General features: G+C 44.0%; 2 protein-coding genes and 1 long non-coding RNA gene across 4 annotated transcripts; 2 read left to right on the forward strand and 1 right to left on the reverse strand.

The window, feature by feature from the left end:
- The first annotated feature begins 3,847 nt into the window (after positions 1-3,847).
- Positions 3,848-4,738, forward strand: LOC100831363. The gene has a single exon (XM_010240609.1). The coding sequence runs from the start codon at positions 3,848-3,850 to the stop codon at positions 4,736-4,738; it is 891 nt and encodes a 296-aa protein (XP_010238911.1).
- A 2,443-nt stretch (positions 4,739-7,181) lies between these two features.
- Positions 7,182-15,791, forward strand: LOC112268933. 2 transcript variants are annotated; one of them, XM_024455219.1, is made up of 4 exons: positions 7,182-7,231; positions 7,563-7,994; positions 13,268-14,711; positions 14,878-15,791. In XM_024455219.1, the coding sequence occupies exons 3-4, from the start codon at positions 14,268-14,270 to the stop codon at positions 15,274-15,276; spliced, it is 843 nt and encodes a 280-aa protein (XP_024310987.1). In that variant the 5' UTR covers positions 7,182-7,231; positions 7,563-7,994; positions 13,268-14,267; the 3' UTR covers positions 15,277-15,791. The 2 variants fall into 2 exon arrangements, with proteins under 2 accessions (XP_024310987.1, XP_024310986.1); XM_024455218.1 differs by lacking the exons at positions 7,182-7,231; positions 7,563-7,994 and having other exon boundaries at positions 12,282-14,711.
- Positions 8,587-12,131, reverse strand: LOC112268934. The gene is made up of 2 exons (XR_002960493.1): positions 11,855-12,131; positions 8,587-11,758 (listed from the first exon to the last, which is right to left on the reverse strand). It is a non-coding gene; the product is annotated as an uncharacterized LOC112268934 (long non-coding RNA).
- Positions 15,792-15,845: the final 54 nt, after the last annotated feature.

Genomic DNA, 15,845 nt, shown 5'->3' on the forward strand with positions numbered 1-15,845 from the left:
TAGATTTGTGAAACATGGTAGAGCAGAACGTCTATATAGGGAACATCTTTGATTAAGAGGCCGGCTATAAACTTAGTATTGCCTCCTAATTTCTCACCTTAGCGGTGAGACGAGCAGCTGACATAGACGATGACCGTAGACGTACGACGAACAGCCGGCGGCGCGTATGCCGATGGAGATGTACTGGCGCCGGCCTGCAGCAACCGAACAGCAGCAGATGTCGAGGTCGAATGTGTCGAGCAGCAGCAGTTCCTTGCGGTTGTTGTGCGCGAGGTGGACGATGAGCTGTATTGCGAATGAGGTGAGCCGCGGCTTGCCGTATGTGTGCAGCAGCGTTTGGCCTCTGTTGATGGATTTCTGCCGGTGGATGGAGAGCAGCAGAGGTTCGTCTCTGCTCGATGATTTCTCCTTCCCTTTCTTGGCTTGGGGCTGGTGTCCTATTTATAGGCAGCCGGCCAGGGTAGTTGATGGAACGAAGGAGCATCTCCACGTTCTGCAGTTCGTGAGGGAGTGGCACTGCTTTTCCTCACCTCGGTTCGTGGCGTTGACATGTTCGATCAATAACCAACCGCTCACTTGAGATAATGCATCCAGGCCTTTTGTTCGCTCGATCTAGACCCGAGGCATGCACGTCCAAGGTGCTATGTGTGGCATCTATACGTGCCATCATTTGTTACTTTTTTTTATCCAATTAATTATAGGGATATTTACACACACATTTGTGTGTTACTCATTTTTATAGTTCACCCACACATATATTTATTATTCGAAAGGATTTTAGCTCTCGACTAAAATATTGATTATATATATAATCATGAATATTATCTCAGTTATGATGCCAAAATCGACTACCTTAAAACCATTTCTACGTAAAAGGAAACCGCTAACGAGATTCTTGTTCATGGAGGGGACATGCTGCACGTTCCTTAGCCGTACAATTTTCTCCGAAGTAAACTTCAGATCGACCGTACTAACACCACGAACAGCTGCATGCGACCCGTTCCCATCAATACGGTTGAATCCCTTCCATGCTGGTAAGAAGTAAACAAAGAGATGTCAGAACATACATGAACATTAGCACCCGTATCAATCCACCAACATGGGGATTAAAATACTAAAAGAACAGTAGGTAAAATACCGTACGTCTCAGTGTTGCTGGCGGTCACGACGTTGACAGTCTTCTGCCCCTTTTTCCCTCTACGATCTGCACGGTCAGGGCAGTCTTTGGAAAAGTGGCCGAGCTCTCCACAGGTGAAACAATTCAGTTTGACTTTCTTTACTTTCTTCTTCTTCTTGAAGGCAGTAGTCTGCGCAGGCTTGTTGTTGTTGACAACAACAAGCTTTTTTCCTTTTTTCTTTCCGTTGCCGCGAAAGTTCCTCTGTACCATATTGGCGTTAGATGGAATTTCAACAGGCTTCTCTGTGGTGTCCTTAGCCCGAGCCTTCTCTTCAACATCAAGGGACGCTATCAGTTGTTCAACTGATATCTCTTGTCTCTTGTGTTTCAGAGACGTGGCGAAATTCATCCACGAGGGAGGCAGCTTTGCAATTATGCACCCAGCCACCTATTTGTCGGGCAAGTTACACTTGAGAAGTTGGAGCTCTCTCACAATGACCTGTATCTCATGCGCTTCTTCGACTACAGAACGGTTATATATCCACGATCTTGTAGTCGTTCAGCGACTCCCATGGTATACAGTTCACTGCCTGCATCGGTTACACCGAATTTAGCATCCCGTGCATCCCACAGCTCCTTCCTGTCTTCTATGTGCATGTACACATCACATAGACGGTCAGAAAAAACACTCGGAATGCATCCTCTAAAGGCAACATTGGCATCCTGGAAATTTTTCTGAGCTTCCTCAGATAAATCTCCCTCTGGCTTGCCATCTGTCACCCAGAATACTTTCAGAGTCTGCAACCAGAGCATGGCCTTTAATTGCCATCTCTGAAAATACATCCCGGAAAATTTATCCGGCTTCAGTGCATCGACTAAACACATAGTTAAATCAGAAAATTGTCTACAATAAGATTTTTGGATTGTTGGAAAATTAATCAATTTTGAGAATAACAAATTATTGAGTAATTCCATAATACAGATCATGACGACAGTAGCAACTAGCACATGCATCTCGAATATAGGTTGCGGTGGAGAGGAAGCCGTTGCTGTTGCGTTCGCTTGACGAAGTTGTTGACGACGAAGACGGCGGCGAGTTGCACACCCGCCGGCTCAAGAAGGTAGATGACCCGTGGTTGTAGGGAAGTGAGCAGTCGCTTGGAGCGCTTCCCAAAAACCTTATTCGCCCTCTCCCGTATAGGATCGCAAAGACGGAAGGTTCTGGAGACCTGTTCTCCCGATCGCTGGTGCGCGCCGATGCTCGGGATGGAGTAGACTACGACGACGGCGCAAGAAAAGAGACAGGCGAAATCCTAACTCGGTTGGGTGGCGTGGGACGGGGCGGCGGTATATATAGTCACGCAAGTATAGGTCGGTTCGGTTTAGAAAACCCGAACCGACTTCACAAAATCTGCACGCGTCCGTAACAGATTCCAAAATACCTCGCGCGCGTGACAAAAAGTTAAGAACCCCGGCCCCGCACGGCTCGGCCTCGAAATCGATTCACGAAAAGCGACGCGAGCAGAGGAGGGGGAGGAGGAGGAACGCGCGCGGGGATTTTTTTTGCTCACTTGCTTACTAGGTGAGAAGCAACATCCTTTATATGTTGGTCTTATTCACTCTAAACTAGCAAGCTGTAACTATTGCCACTCACCTCATCACACTTTATGAATGAGACTTTGAGATTTTCAAAATTTATTAAAACTTTGGATTGAACTGATCAGGCCCACCAAATTCAAATTCTAAGAGGCCATTGTATTGCGTCCTCTTATGGCTCTGTACATGCTCGGGCGGTAATCTCGACTGGGATTTCATTGTAGCGTCTGATACATACAGCCGGGCTACGGCAACGCGGCGGACGGAAGCGCAAACCAGAAACCGGTGCTGAATGTCTTGTACTCGTTATCTCTCGTCCAGGGTGTGGTCTTCTGTTACGACTCCAAGGTCGTCTTTACTCGCCGGGAAAGCTCAAAAGGAAATAGCCAAATCGGTAGTCAGTGGAAAAGAATTCGAGGCACGGCGCCGTGTGGGAGTACCAGCGCGAAACCAGACACGGGTGCGAGAAGGACCCTACATTTGCCAGAGGAACTTGATCACATATGCCGTGGACCTGATGGAGTCCAAGTCACCAGCCAGCTTACCTTTCTGGGTCCATTATTCCGGACACAGTTGCTCACGGGTTGACCATTTCCGTAAGCAAAGAGCAGCACGTTGGATCAAGGTGCCGCTTGGGTCACTATCCTCCGGTTACGTACTCCAGAAACTGCTGCGCATGATGGATTCCAGAAGCCCGTATGATGGAGAGATGCGGGAGCGTGGTCGGAGGACATTAGATCACCTCCAGTGGGACGATCCATTTAGGCCGGCACGGTCCGTTTGCAGAAAACGGACCAAACCCGTGGTCCAGTGGGTCGACACATTTGGGCGGACGTCCGCATTTTCATCCGGATTGACCCATTTATGTCCCAAATTTAGGCCGGGTTTGCGTCGACCCGGACCGCGGATGGAGCGTCGTCTCGTCCGCCCTAGCGTCATAGTGGCCCGCCTGTCAGCCAAAGAGCACATTCCCACGCCCCATCCCCATTTCAATCCCCAGACACCTGCTCTCGACCCTGTCGCCGCCGCCCTCTTTGCTGCCTGTTGGCGCCGCCCGATTTCTCCGCCGCAACCGTTTCTGTCGCCACCCTTTGGCGGCCAACAAGGACAGCAGCCGCCGGCCGCCACGACACCATGGCCGACTGCGACTCCGAGTTCTTCTTCAAACACTTCATGGACAGCGACGGCGAGGACTCCGACGGCGACACCGAGTTGCTGGTGAGTGCTGCTCTCTGGTACCGTCAGCATAATAAGATCCGGCGTCCAATTCGTCGGGGGTCGATTAGGGGTCGTGCTTACGCGCTGGCCCGCAACAGACAAGCCGGCCATCTTTTTCTTTTCAATGATTACTTTCATCGCACAAATCCTGTGTTTTCTGCCCAACTGTTCCGACGCCAATACCGGATGGGGCGGCCGCTGTTCAAGCATATCATGCAAGGCGTGGCCGGATACAATGATTACTTCATTTGCAAGCCGGATGCCTGCGGTAGGATTGGATTTTCCAGTTATCAGAAATGCACGGCGGCAATTCGGATGCTGTCATATGGGGTTGCCGGTGACAGTCTCAATGAGTATTTGCGCATGTGCGAGTCCACCTGCCTTGAATCAATGTATAGATTCTGCACCGCGGTGGTTCAAATTTTTGGCTCTCAATACCTGAGAGCACCGACGGCCGCGGACACAGCCCACTTGTTGTCTGTCAATGAGTCCCGGGGGTTCCCGAGGATGCTTGGAAGCATCGATTGTATGCATTGGGAGTGGAAGAACTGTCCATTCGGCTGGCAGGGTGCATACAAAGGTCATGCCGGTGGGTGCACCGTGATTCTAGAGGCGGTTGCATCTCAGGATCCTTGGATTTGGCACTCTTTCTTCGGGACGGCGGGCTCTCACAATGACATCAACGTGCTTCAATGCTCCCTGGTGTTTTCTAAGCTTGCCGAAGGCCAAGCTCCGGTGGTCAACTATGAGATCAATGGCCTCCAGTACAACAAGGAGTACTACCTGGCCGACGGACATTTATCCTGAGTGGTCGACATTTGTGAAGACCATCCGCATGCCTCAAGGAGAGAAGAGGTGCATGTTTGCCAAAGAGCAGGAGAGTGCTAGGAAGGTGTGGAGCGGGCATTTGGGGTGCTGCAAACTCGTTGGGCCATTGTTCGACATCCTGCAAGAACATGGAATGTGGAGATCATGGCCGAGGCGATGACTGCTTGTGTGATCATGCACAACATGATTGTTCGAGGACGAGCGGGATGATTCCATCTTTGATAAGGAGTGGGATTTCCGTGGGGATTTGGTTCAGCCCCAACATGGACCGACTTCATTCGAGCAGTTCCTCCACACGCATCATGAAATTCGAGACCGGACAGCCCACAACCAACTCCAGAATGATTTGGTTGAGTATATATGACAACATGTAGGAAATCAATAGGGATTTTTCCTATTTATGTGAGTGTTTGAACTATATTTAAAATAATATTTGTTTAATTGTACTATTTGTATTGTATGATTTGTAATAATTCGGCACATTTGTTTGAATTTTATTTACTTTATGTTTGTATCTGAAATGGGCACTATTTTGGAGTTCATGTGTTTGCCGGACCAAAATGAGTTGCCCCGCTGGCCGCACTGCCCGACCCAAACGGACTAGAGGCCGGATTCTGTCCGTCCCGCGACCCAAACAATCACAAATACTCGTCCGTTTGGTCCGTTCGGGTCACGTGGCTGGAGTTGCCCTTAGAGCAGTTTTCTCTTTTTTTTACATTAAACGGCAAGAGATGCGACTTTCAGGAATTGAATCCTGGTGGGTGGGCAGCATGTCTAGCTGTGGTGACCATCCAAACTGAGCCTGGTTCTCCGCAACACCCAAGTTTTTCTTTTCACTATCATGTCCCCTCTTGTTGCTGACCAACTCCACGGCAGCGACCATCATTTGCCATGCAAGCCGCGGTACACGGTGTTTTATGAAGTGCCAACACACTCATCGAGTTTTCTTTTTTCTTTTGAAAAAATGGTTATATATGTCTCTGACCCTGGATTCTGCATCGGATTTTTAAAGTATCAAAAGTACAAATGATCCAGAAAAGAAAGTTGTCGGGAAAAAATATTTATATCTTCTTTTCTAAATTGTTTATCAGAAGACATTTTGATTGTGAGGCATATTAAGGAGTCAATTAATCATTTATTATGTTCCTGGCTTGCATGCGCTACATTAATTCGTCTGCGTCTTCCTGGCTTAGACTTCAACACGGTTTTGAACATGCCGCGCGCTGCTGTCGACATGCGTGGCCAATGGCACTCTGTTGCCGCTAATCATGACGATTTTCATTTCTTAATGCCTTAGCAAGTACATTGGTTGAATCGGGAAAAGAGACCAAAACAATTTAGGAAAAGTGCAAAGTGGCTGGTAGACAATTCATAAAAATATTGTGCAGTTTTCTGTTACTTATTCTTTGGGCCCTTCGGTGATCCGTAATAAGTGTTGTTGATTTAGTACAAAATTTTACTAAATCAGCAACACTTATTATGGATCATAGGGAGTGACTTCTATGCTAAGTTGAATTGTTGAAAAAATAAAATTTGATCAAATTTATAAAAAAAAAGCTCACTTGGTTGGGGGAGTGGGTGCACAATCGCAACACTTGAGTTCAAATCCTCATGGATGTGAATTTAGGTTCCTATTATACTGCATGGGTCTCCCTTACAGTTTTCTATAAAAACAAATTTGTAAAAAAGCATATCAATATTCACAATACCAAATCAATAGATCTGTCATAAAATATGCTTTCATAATAATGTATTTATTAGGTGTTATAGATGTTGAGATCTTTCAAGTAAACTCAGAGAAATTAACTTTTAAAAAATTGACTTAAGAAAAAAAAACATAGGCCTTAATTATAATATGAAGAAAAAAGAGGACTTATTCACGAGGGGAGCTGGAGGGGGAGGGGATGCTCATGCCTTGCTTGCCTCTTGGGAAAAAAGGACTAAAGCAAGGACAAGCAACCTCTATATTGGGAAGGAATGAGTATTATCTTCCTGGCACGCAAAGTTGAGCTCAATAATTATCAGCTTTTGTCCTAATTAAGCCTTATGTGTACGTGTCAACAAGTTAATTAGTGGTTTTGTTATAGCTCCTGTCAATGTATAGGGGCCGTCTGATTCTCTACTTGAGACGCTTTGAGTAAAAAGAGTGTCAAGATTTTAAATGGTGAGCTGTAGCGCTCCCTTATAGCTTCTTTGGACTTCAAACGCTAAGAGACGAGTCAATGTTTTATTAGAAGATATATCAATTATAAGACTAAACTATGAGAAACACATATGCCACACAAGAGACTAATGAGACAGCTCCGAACTGGGCGATTTTTTTCTCATCGATGATCCCCTCGCTGTCGCTCTGCTCCTGCGAGAGCGCCCAGAAACGCCCGTTGGGGTGGCCTCCGCAATCGCCGGAGCCCGTCATTTTGGTGCATGCAGCTCTTTCATGTGTTCCCGTCATTTCACCTGCTTCTAAGTCATGTGAGTTAAGTTTGCTAGCATCTTCACTTTGCTGATATATAGTGATATAGGGTTGCTGTTAACTTTAGATCTCAATCAACATGCACCTGTAACTCGATACAAGACGTCCGAATCTCACCAAGACAACACACACAGAGAGACAAGATTTCTTTTCCTCTTTTCTTTTTCCCAGCCGTGAGCTTTCCCAAGGCCTTTTCTCCTTTATTTATATATTCCTCCTTCCAACAAAGTATGTCTCAACTTTGACCAAATTTAAATGTATATATATACTAAGTCATGTCTACGTACATTCAAATTTTGACAAACTTGAAACATCTTTTGTTGGACATAGGGACCAGATTACAAGACGACCTGCAGTACGTTGCCGTCGGACACGGCAAGCACATCTCCACGTGCTCATGTTATAAAGAGACTCAAACTCAAACCATAAACAACGACTTGGATTACTTCCAACACGCAGTGTGCTGTGTTGTGATCGACCTCGACGTACTCTTGAGGGAAGAATGGCTGGCCATAGTGGCGAGGTTAACATCTGTGATGAACTTCCAAGGTTGCTGGTTCCCTTATTTGGAGGTGAGGCGGCGGAAATAGAATTTATTAATAGCTATGCGGTGTTCATGGGGTACCTTTCAATGGCATTGAGGGGACTGGCTTTCCTGGCGGTTACATGGACAACGGTTATCCTCCTCGGTGGCTTCGTCTCCGTGCTGGGGAAGAAGGACTTCTGGTGCCTCACCGTCATTACTCTCGCACAGACAGTTGGGTTAGTATCTTCACCAATCCATTTTGTTCAGGCATCTTTACAGCTTTCTAGATGTTTTCTTCGCTTCCAAGTTTGATGTTAGTTCCTAAGTTTTCCTAGTGTGCCTTCATTAATTTTTCTGTCGGTAAATTGCTTTTGTGCCTAGGAAATGTTGTACGTATGTAGATTTTGAGGATTTTAGTGTTAGGGATTGAGAAGAGAGAGCCATGAGCAAGAAGTTGGGGGTGGATGGGTCTTTTCGCCATCCTGCTCTCTCTATTCCTTCTCTTATGTCTTTTACATCTTACATTTTTGTCCCTATAGAACTACAAATTCACATAGCACTACATACACGAATCTTTATCTTTATTATTTTATTTTACTTATAAAGATTCGAGTTGATGGCCCTGAGTTCACTACAACAAAACTATCCCTTAATGGCCATGAAATCATCTAATTGCCAATCATTCTATATGTATCACGATCTTTTAATTATGCTTGATTGGTTTTTATGACTTTCAAGATTAAAAAAAATTCAAAAATAATATTTTGAGATAACTCTTATTTATCAGAAATTTTAAAAAATATGTGCGACACATATTTAAACAACTCATGCATAATACAAATTCTCAATTTCGTAGCGGAGCACGGACATTTATCTAGTACATCATAAAGACCCATCTTGTTACAGAAGACAGAAAAAGATTTTTCAGCAATCCTTTTGTAAGAACATCAGCAACGACTTGGCTAGACGAACTCACATATGGCATGCATATTATCCCTCTGTTCAACTTCTTCTTAATAAAATGACGATCAATCTCCACATGCTTAGTTCGATCATGTTGGACTGGAATATTTGCAATATCAATAGCCGCCTTGTTATCACAGTACAACATTAATGGCATACCTTGGAATAGCCTGAGCTTTGTGAGAAGTATCTTCAACCATAACACTTCACACACACCGTGTGCCATAGATCGAAATTCGGCTTCTGCAGTAGACCTAGCGACCAGTGTTTGTTTCTTGTTGCGCCACGAGATTAAGTTTCCACCAACAAATGTGCAATACCCAGAAGTTGATCGTCGATCATCGAGTGAGCCAGCCCAATCAGCATCAGTATAGCACTCAACTTGAAGGCTTCCTTGACGAGTCTATAACAAACCTTTTCCAGGACACCCCTTTAAGTAGCGCAAGATTTGAGTAACAGCATCCATATGAGATGAGCGTGGGTCGTGCATAAACTGACTGACCATGCTCACAGCAAATGCAATATCCGATCGAGTATCAGACAAATATATAAGCTTCCTGACCATCTTTTCATAGCACTCCCAGTCTACTGGCCTTCCCATGTTACCTATCAAGCGATGGCTTTGCTCAATTGGAGTGCTAACAGGCCGACATCCAAGCATACCGGCCTCACGAAATAAATCCAGAACATATTTCCTTTGGGAGAGGAAGATACCTTTTGGCCCTCTGGAAACTTCTATTCCAAGAAAGTATCTCAGATTCCCTAGATCTTTTAACTTCAAACTCATGTGCAAGGTGACCCTTTAAGTGGGAAATTTGTCCATAATAATCTCCGGTGATCACAATATCATCCACATACATAATAAGGATGGCAATCTTACCCATTTCACACTTGTAAAACAAGGTGTGGCCAGCGTTGCTTTGACAATAACCTTTCTTGAGCATTGCTCGTCGAAACCTATCAAATCAAGATCGAGGTGATTGTTTCAGCCCATACAAGGAGCGATGCAAGCGAAGCACTTTTCCATTGGTTTTCGCGGTCTCAAACCCAGGTGGTATGTGCATATACACCTCCTCATGAAGATCACCATGTAGGAAGGCATTTTTTACATCCATCTGGTAAATGTTCCAATCAAGATTGATCGCACAAGATAGAAGTGTTGGGATTGAATTCATTTTAGCCACTGGTGCAAAGTCTCATCATAATGAATCCCATATGTTTGTGTATATCCTTTTGCAACAAGACTAGCTTTGTACCTTTCCACCTTGCCTTCTGGAGTATGTTTAACCGTGCAAATCCACTTACAACCTATAGATTTCTTAACTGGTGGTAGATCAACAAGCTCCCATGTATTGTTCTTCTCCAAAGCTCTCATCTCTTCTAGCATTGCTTCCTTCTACTTTGGATCCTCTTTAGCTTCTTTCCAGTTAGTAGGTACAGGTACAGAATCAAGAGAGGTAATAAGACTTTGGAAGGACTGGCTGCAATGTTTATAAGAAATGAAATTGGCAATATTATTTTTATATCCAATATAGTATTTTAGGTGTGGTGGGATATTTGAGGATCTAGTTGGTTTTCTAAGAGCAATCGGCAACTCATTCTGAGGATCAAGAGTAGTCAATTGATTATCACCTTGACTTGTTGTGCTAGTAGGAGAAACTGGACTAAGAAAGTGTAGGTTGGTACCTGGGTCCTCATGCATCAAAGACTCCACATCTTGTGAAGGTAGTGATGAGTTCTCAGTTGCAACCTGCATGTCTCTCTGGCTAGAATTATTATCACTACCACCATTTGCATCATTTGTATGCTCCCCCGGACTAGAAATATTATTATCAATGCATGGTACACCTGAAGTGGGAACAAGGATAGGGCCCATAAGAGTTTCAGCGCCTCTACTATTACACTCCCCCTCTTGTTGCACTTCAGGTGGAGACAGTGTAATTCCAGTGTCATTGGTAGGGCCATAATAAGATTCATGCTCACGGAATGTCACATCCATACTGACAAAGAAATGACGCTCTCAGGGACACCAACATCTATAACCCTTTTAAGACGAAGAATAGCCCATAAACACGCACTTGATTGCACGAGGGTCAAGTTTTCCAACAGAGTTTCTATAATCATGAACAAAGCAAACACACCCAAAGACCTTTGGAGAGACCAAAAATTCATTTGTTTTCAAGAGACATTCAGGGCGAGTCTTATAATCAAGAATACGGGATGGCATACAATTTTTTAGGTAGGTCGCAGTTTTAGTTGCCTCTCCCCAAAGAAACTTAGGCACATTCATTATAAACATGAGAGAGAGAGAGCAACCTCAAGCAAATGTCGATTTTTACGTTCCGCGATACCATTCTGTTTAGGAGTGATACACACAGATAGTTTGATGTTCAATGGCATGAGAGGCAAGAAACAACCCAAACTCCTGGTTAACATATTCGATGCCGTTGTCAGAACGCAAACCAAATTGGTTTTGAATAAGAGCATATAAATCTTTGAAAACAAAAGAACACATCATTTTTGCGTTTTAACAGATAAAGCCAAGTATAGTGACTAAATAAATCAATAAAGGTTACGAACCATCTATTCATAATCTGCAAGTATTCATTTATGAGAACTTTCTTGACACTCCCTAAGAGAAAATTTAACTAAAAGGAATCTTCTGAGTGTGAAATTTACAACGATTAATCCATTTCATCTTGTCGGCTATGTGCATGTGTGCCCTGTTGAATGTTTTTGTACTTGTGCATATTGGAATTGCAGGCAGAACAAAACGATGGATGGTCTACAGAATGATGTGGATAAACTCAACTCCAGGGTTTGCTTGGGAAATGATATTGCCGCTAAAATGTTGATTGTATTCTTGGCATGTCATGTTACTGCCTTGCTGAGCATACCCTTTAACTTCTCTCGAGGAGAAAAAGAATCCATGCAAGTTGCAACATTGCCCCCAAAATACACCTGAGGTGCACATATATTTCTGTAGTCTGTGATCAACCAAAATTGCTCTGATTTTAAGGCAGGCCCATCAAGAAATCTGTATTTATGTAGAGAATATAATGAATCCACGTACCTGTCATAGTTAAGACAGTCGGCTAGCTGAGTGCTAAAAAATTCAGTTTGTTTCAGTTACCTATTACACTTTGTGGTACTAGCCTCCCACTGAGCATGTTAGTGGCAGCCTTTTTATTTTCCCTTCCCCTCTGACGCCCCAGCGTTTGCAGTCGGTCCGTTCGTGAATCTGACCGTTCCAACTGACAGCTCGCTTGGAACAAGAATTCCAAATCGATTGAACAGACTACTCTATGGAAAAAAGGAAGGCGAAACAAAAAAGAAAAATGATATCCAAAATTCTATTATTTTCAGCAACCTCTCTCCACTGAAATCACACACTTGACATTTAGAAGTTGAGGTACTGACCAGCTAAAAAAACACACTCACAACCAAGTACTCCCTCCGTCCCAAAATAAGTGACGTGGATTTGTATAAGAATCTATACAAATTCAAGTCACTTATTTTGGGACGGAAGGAGTAAGTCATTGTCTTCAATATGAGTCAGTTGGTGCAAATATAACTATCATGCCTCGTGTCATTGAAAATTGCCAAAAGCTTTCATAAATATGAACAAACACAACATTCTCAAATATTTGTGTTCTTCCTATCATTGTATTGTCAAAATTGACGGGCGCGGCAACGCGCGCCATCATGATCTAGTGGGTAAGGAGATGGAGGCAGGAAGCCGAAGAGATTACCCTTTCCCTTCACTTCACTGTCTTTTTCTACTACAGTGGTTGTGAAGGTTGGATCCAGAGGTGGGGGTCGTCAAAGAGGCTGGATCATACACGTCGATGGTCAATGAGGTGTTAGCGCCCCTCTTGTGGCCCCATGCAGCCTTTGAGGGGCTCTTTGAGGCTTTGAGCTACTATAGCAGCGATCCGAGGCAGATCCAGATGCCAGAGTAGCCAGGAATACACATGTGGCAGAGATCACAGCTCTTGTTTGACTGTGTAATACTTCCTCCATTTCACAAATGTTGGCGTATTTTTTCGTTAAGACAAGACCTTGTACTGATGTATCAATAAAATATTGATCAAATCCTTGTCTTAACGAAACAAAATACGCCAATCTTTATGGAAAAGAGGAAGTAGGATGGAAGACAGCAAGAGCGAGCATAAACTGTAGGAATTTGTAGTGTAGCAGTTGCTACAGCAAGTTACAAAATCTGGTTGCAGTATATGTAGGTTATAAGTCTAACAATACCGAAAACCATCACATCAACATCCAATGGTATATAATCCCGCGGACAGCAATCTAGGACGACTAAAATCTAGCAAGACCTGAAAATATTGCTCCCTCCATCTCATATTAAGTGACTCAAATTTGCCCAAATATGGATGTCTTTATAACCAAAAAGCGTCTAGATACATACATGTAATATTTCGTCACTTAATATGGGAGTATTGTTTTCAATCTTTTTATGCATTATTATGTACGTGCATCACTTTGCATTAATTAATTATTGCTGTTAACTGGTACATTGCATCAGGGTATTTGATGTCTTTCTGAACGAAAAGTTAAGCAATATTTGGTTTGCCTACAAAGGCTTATTCACTACTGCAGCCTACAGCAGCATATTGCAATTAGAGGCACCGGACAATTGCCGCGGCGCTGGTCAGACGGCTTATTACATCATATGGGGTCTTATTGGTTTGGCGAAGGCAGTAGCTCAAATATTGCTGTTCGTCATTATATTGCTTCCTCTTGTGGGTCTGTATATGCTTGGGCTGTACATCAGTAAGCGCTTTCCCTGTGGCGTCTAATACAGCATGATTACGGCAATACGAGGGATGGAGGCGCAAACCTGAAGCCGGCACTGGAAGTCTTGTACTCGCTAGCTTTGGACAGTCAAATCGATGCAGTATGGGAATACCTGCGCGAAACCAGAATTGGATGCGAGAAGGACCCATCATTCGCCAGAGGGAGGAATTTTGCCACATATGCCGTGGACCTGATTGAGTCTAGGTCACCTGTCAGCTACCTCTCCGGGCTCAAGATTATGAACGAGCTGGTTAATTCGTCCAAGCACAAAATGCTGACCAAACAGCTGATTGGGTTGGCATCCTCCAACCACGTGCTCCAGAAGCTGCTTGGCACGCTGGATTCCGGAAGCCCGTATGATGAAGGCATGAAAGAGTGTGCCGCGAGCATAGTGGGAAAACTTGTCGTTGACGGAGATATCCGCTTGGATCAGTTCCCGGGAGGGATTCACTGCATATCTTCCATGCTCAACACCTCTCAGCTGCTGCGGGTCGGCCGGCTTATCCTTTGGTGTCTCTCCGTGCAAGAGCGCAACTGGAGAGTCATGAGCAACACCCAAGGTTTTCTTTCTAGTATCATGGCGCCTCTAGGCACCGACAGATTTCACCAAACAGACGAGTGTTATCAATTGCTCGAGATAGCAGCCCTCGTAAGCCATCACTGCTCCTGGAAAGACCGGCAAGAAGGCCCGGCGTGAAATATCAACCTCCAGTGAAGCAACTTGCGCCATGGAGAGTGTACTGAAGTGCGACAGGTGCAGGAGAGGATGGAGGCACACACTAGCAGTGGACATCCTCACCGATGTATCCTTGGATAAATCAACCAAGGAAAAGTTCATCGACTCCTTTGAGGATGAGAAGGAAGAGAACTACATTAAGATCCTCGCAAGTAACTTTGCTCATGACAAGAACAAGAAGCACATCATTATCAGAGAATTGACTGGCCAAAAACTGGCAGAGCTATCCCTCAAAAGCAAAATCACTGCCACAATTATCTTGTCGGCAAACGATGATGTTGCCAGTGATCTTTGTGCCATACTCCTACATGTTGCCAGAAACAACTCATGCAGAACGAGTGCAGCAGAAATCCTGAAGCATCTATGCAGTCATTACACCAAGGACCAGGAATGCTTTGACAGACTGAAGAAAGCCTTGACCGATGCCATGCCAAAGGTAATCTCTGACTCTGTCAACTTAACTGTGGAAAATAATATCTCACATTCTTTGATTGCTCGGTTAATTTTTATCACTGTGATCATGTCGGATAGACTGATCCTAGCTATATTATTACCAGTTATCAAGACTGGCAAACTGAAAAGATCATTCCTATTTGATGCAGGTGCTGACAAAATTGCTTAGCTATGGGTCCACGGTAGAACTAGAAACAGGAATCGAAGCAGATAACAATCGGTTCTCGGCACCCGATATCGACATAGAAACAGGTCGTGCTGCACAAGATAGTACCAGCAAGGATATCTCTTCTCCCGGTGAGCTAAAGTGTAACCAAGATGAGGACAGGAAACTGAAGGAAGCATTGCTATCACTGTGTTTAATGGTATCCGAGATATTGACCACTGAAGATCCAGATCTGGCACGTCAACTAGATGAGATCGCCGCTTCGGTATGTTTTGACACAGTGATTCCTGTCACGACTTTCGCATCCATCATGAAGGACGCACAGGAACTTCTCAACAAAAAGAAGCAAGCACAAGATTCTGAAATTGTACCAGCTAGTTAACTCCTCAAGGAAAAAAAACTGATTGAGTAAACACCTACATATTTTTCTACCTTCTGTTCTTTTTATTTTTGCAAGGGAACCACGTCTTCATATACATTGGTCATTAATCATGTATCCTCTTCTGATATGTGTTCGTGTGTTGTGAGGCCATGAATAATATAGTATGAGAGATTTTACGGTGCCTTTTAAGTTTTAACTAGTAGGAGATAGGAGAGGGAGGCAGCCTCAAACATGGACATGGAAAGCCTGGACTCATTGTGCATGGCTTGTGAGAACATGTTTCTTCTTGACGTCTCGATGGTTTTTCACTGAATAAATGATCATTTCCACAAATGTCCTACAAAACTGGGTCAATCGTCCTTTCCTCAAAAAAGGAAAAAAAAGGTTGTCAATGCTGACACCTAAATGATATGTGTGCGCGAGCAGATTTGTTCAAGAACTGTGACTCACTCGGATTCATATATTTCCATAGCCAAAAATGAATATATAGTATATTGTACATGTAGTTGACCACACTATGCAACGATGAACTGATAGATCCAAAAATATTGCAATTTCCATCTTTTTAA

Source organism: Brachypodium distachyon, chromosome 4 (assembly GCF_000005505.3).
Source record: "Brachypodium distachyon strain Bd21 chromosome 4, Brachypodium_distachyon_v3.0, whole genome shotgun sequence".
NCBI lineage: Eukaryota > Viridiplantae > Streptophyta > Magnoliopsida > Poales > Poaceae > Brachypodium > Brachypodium distachyon.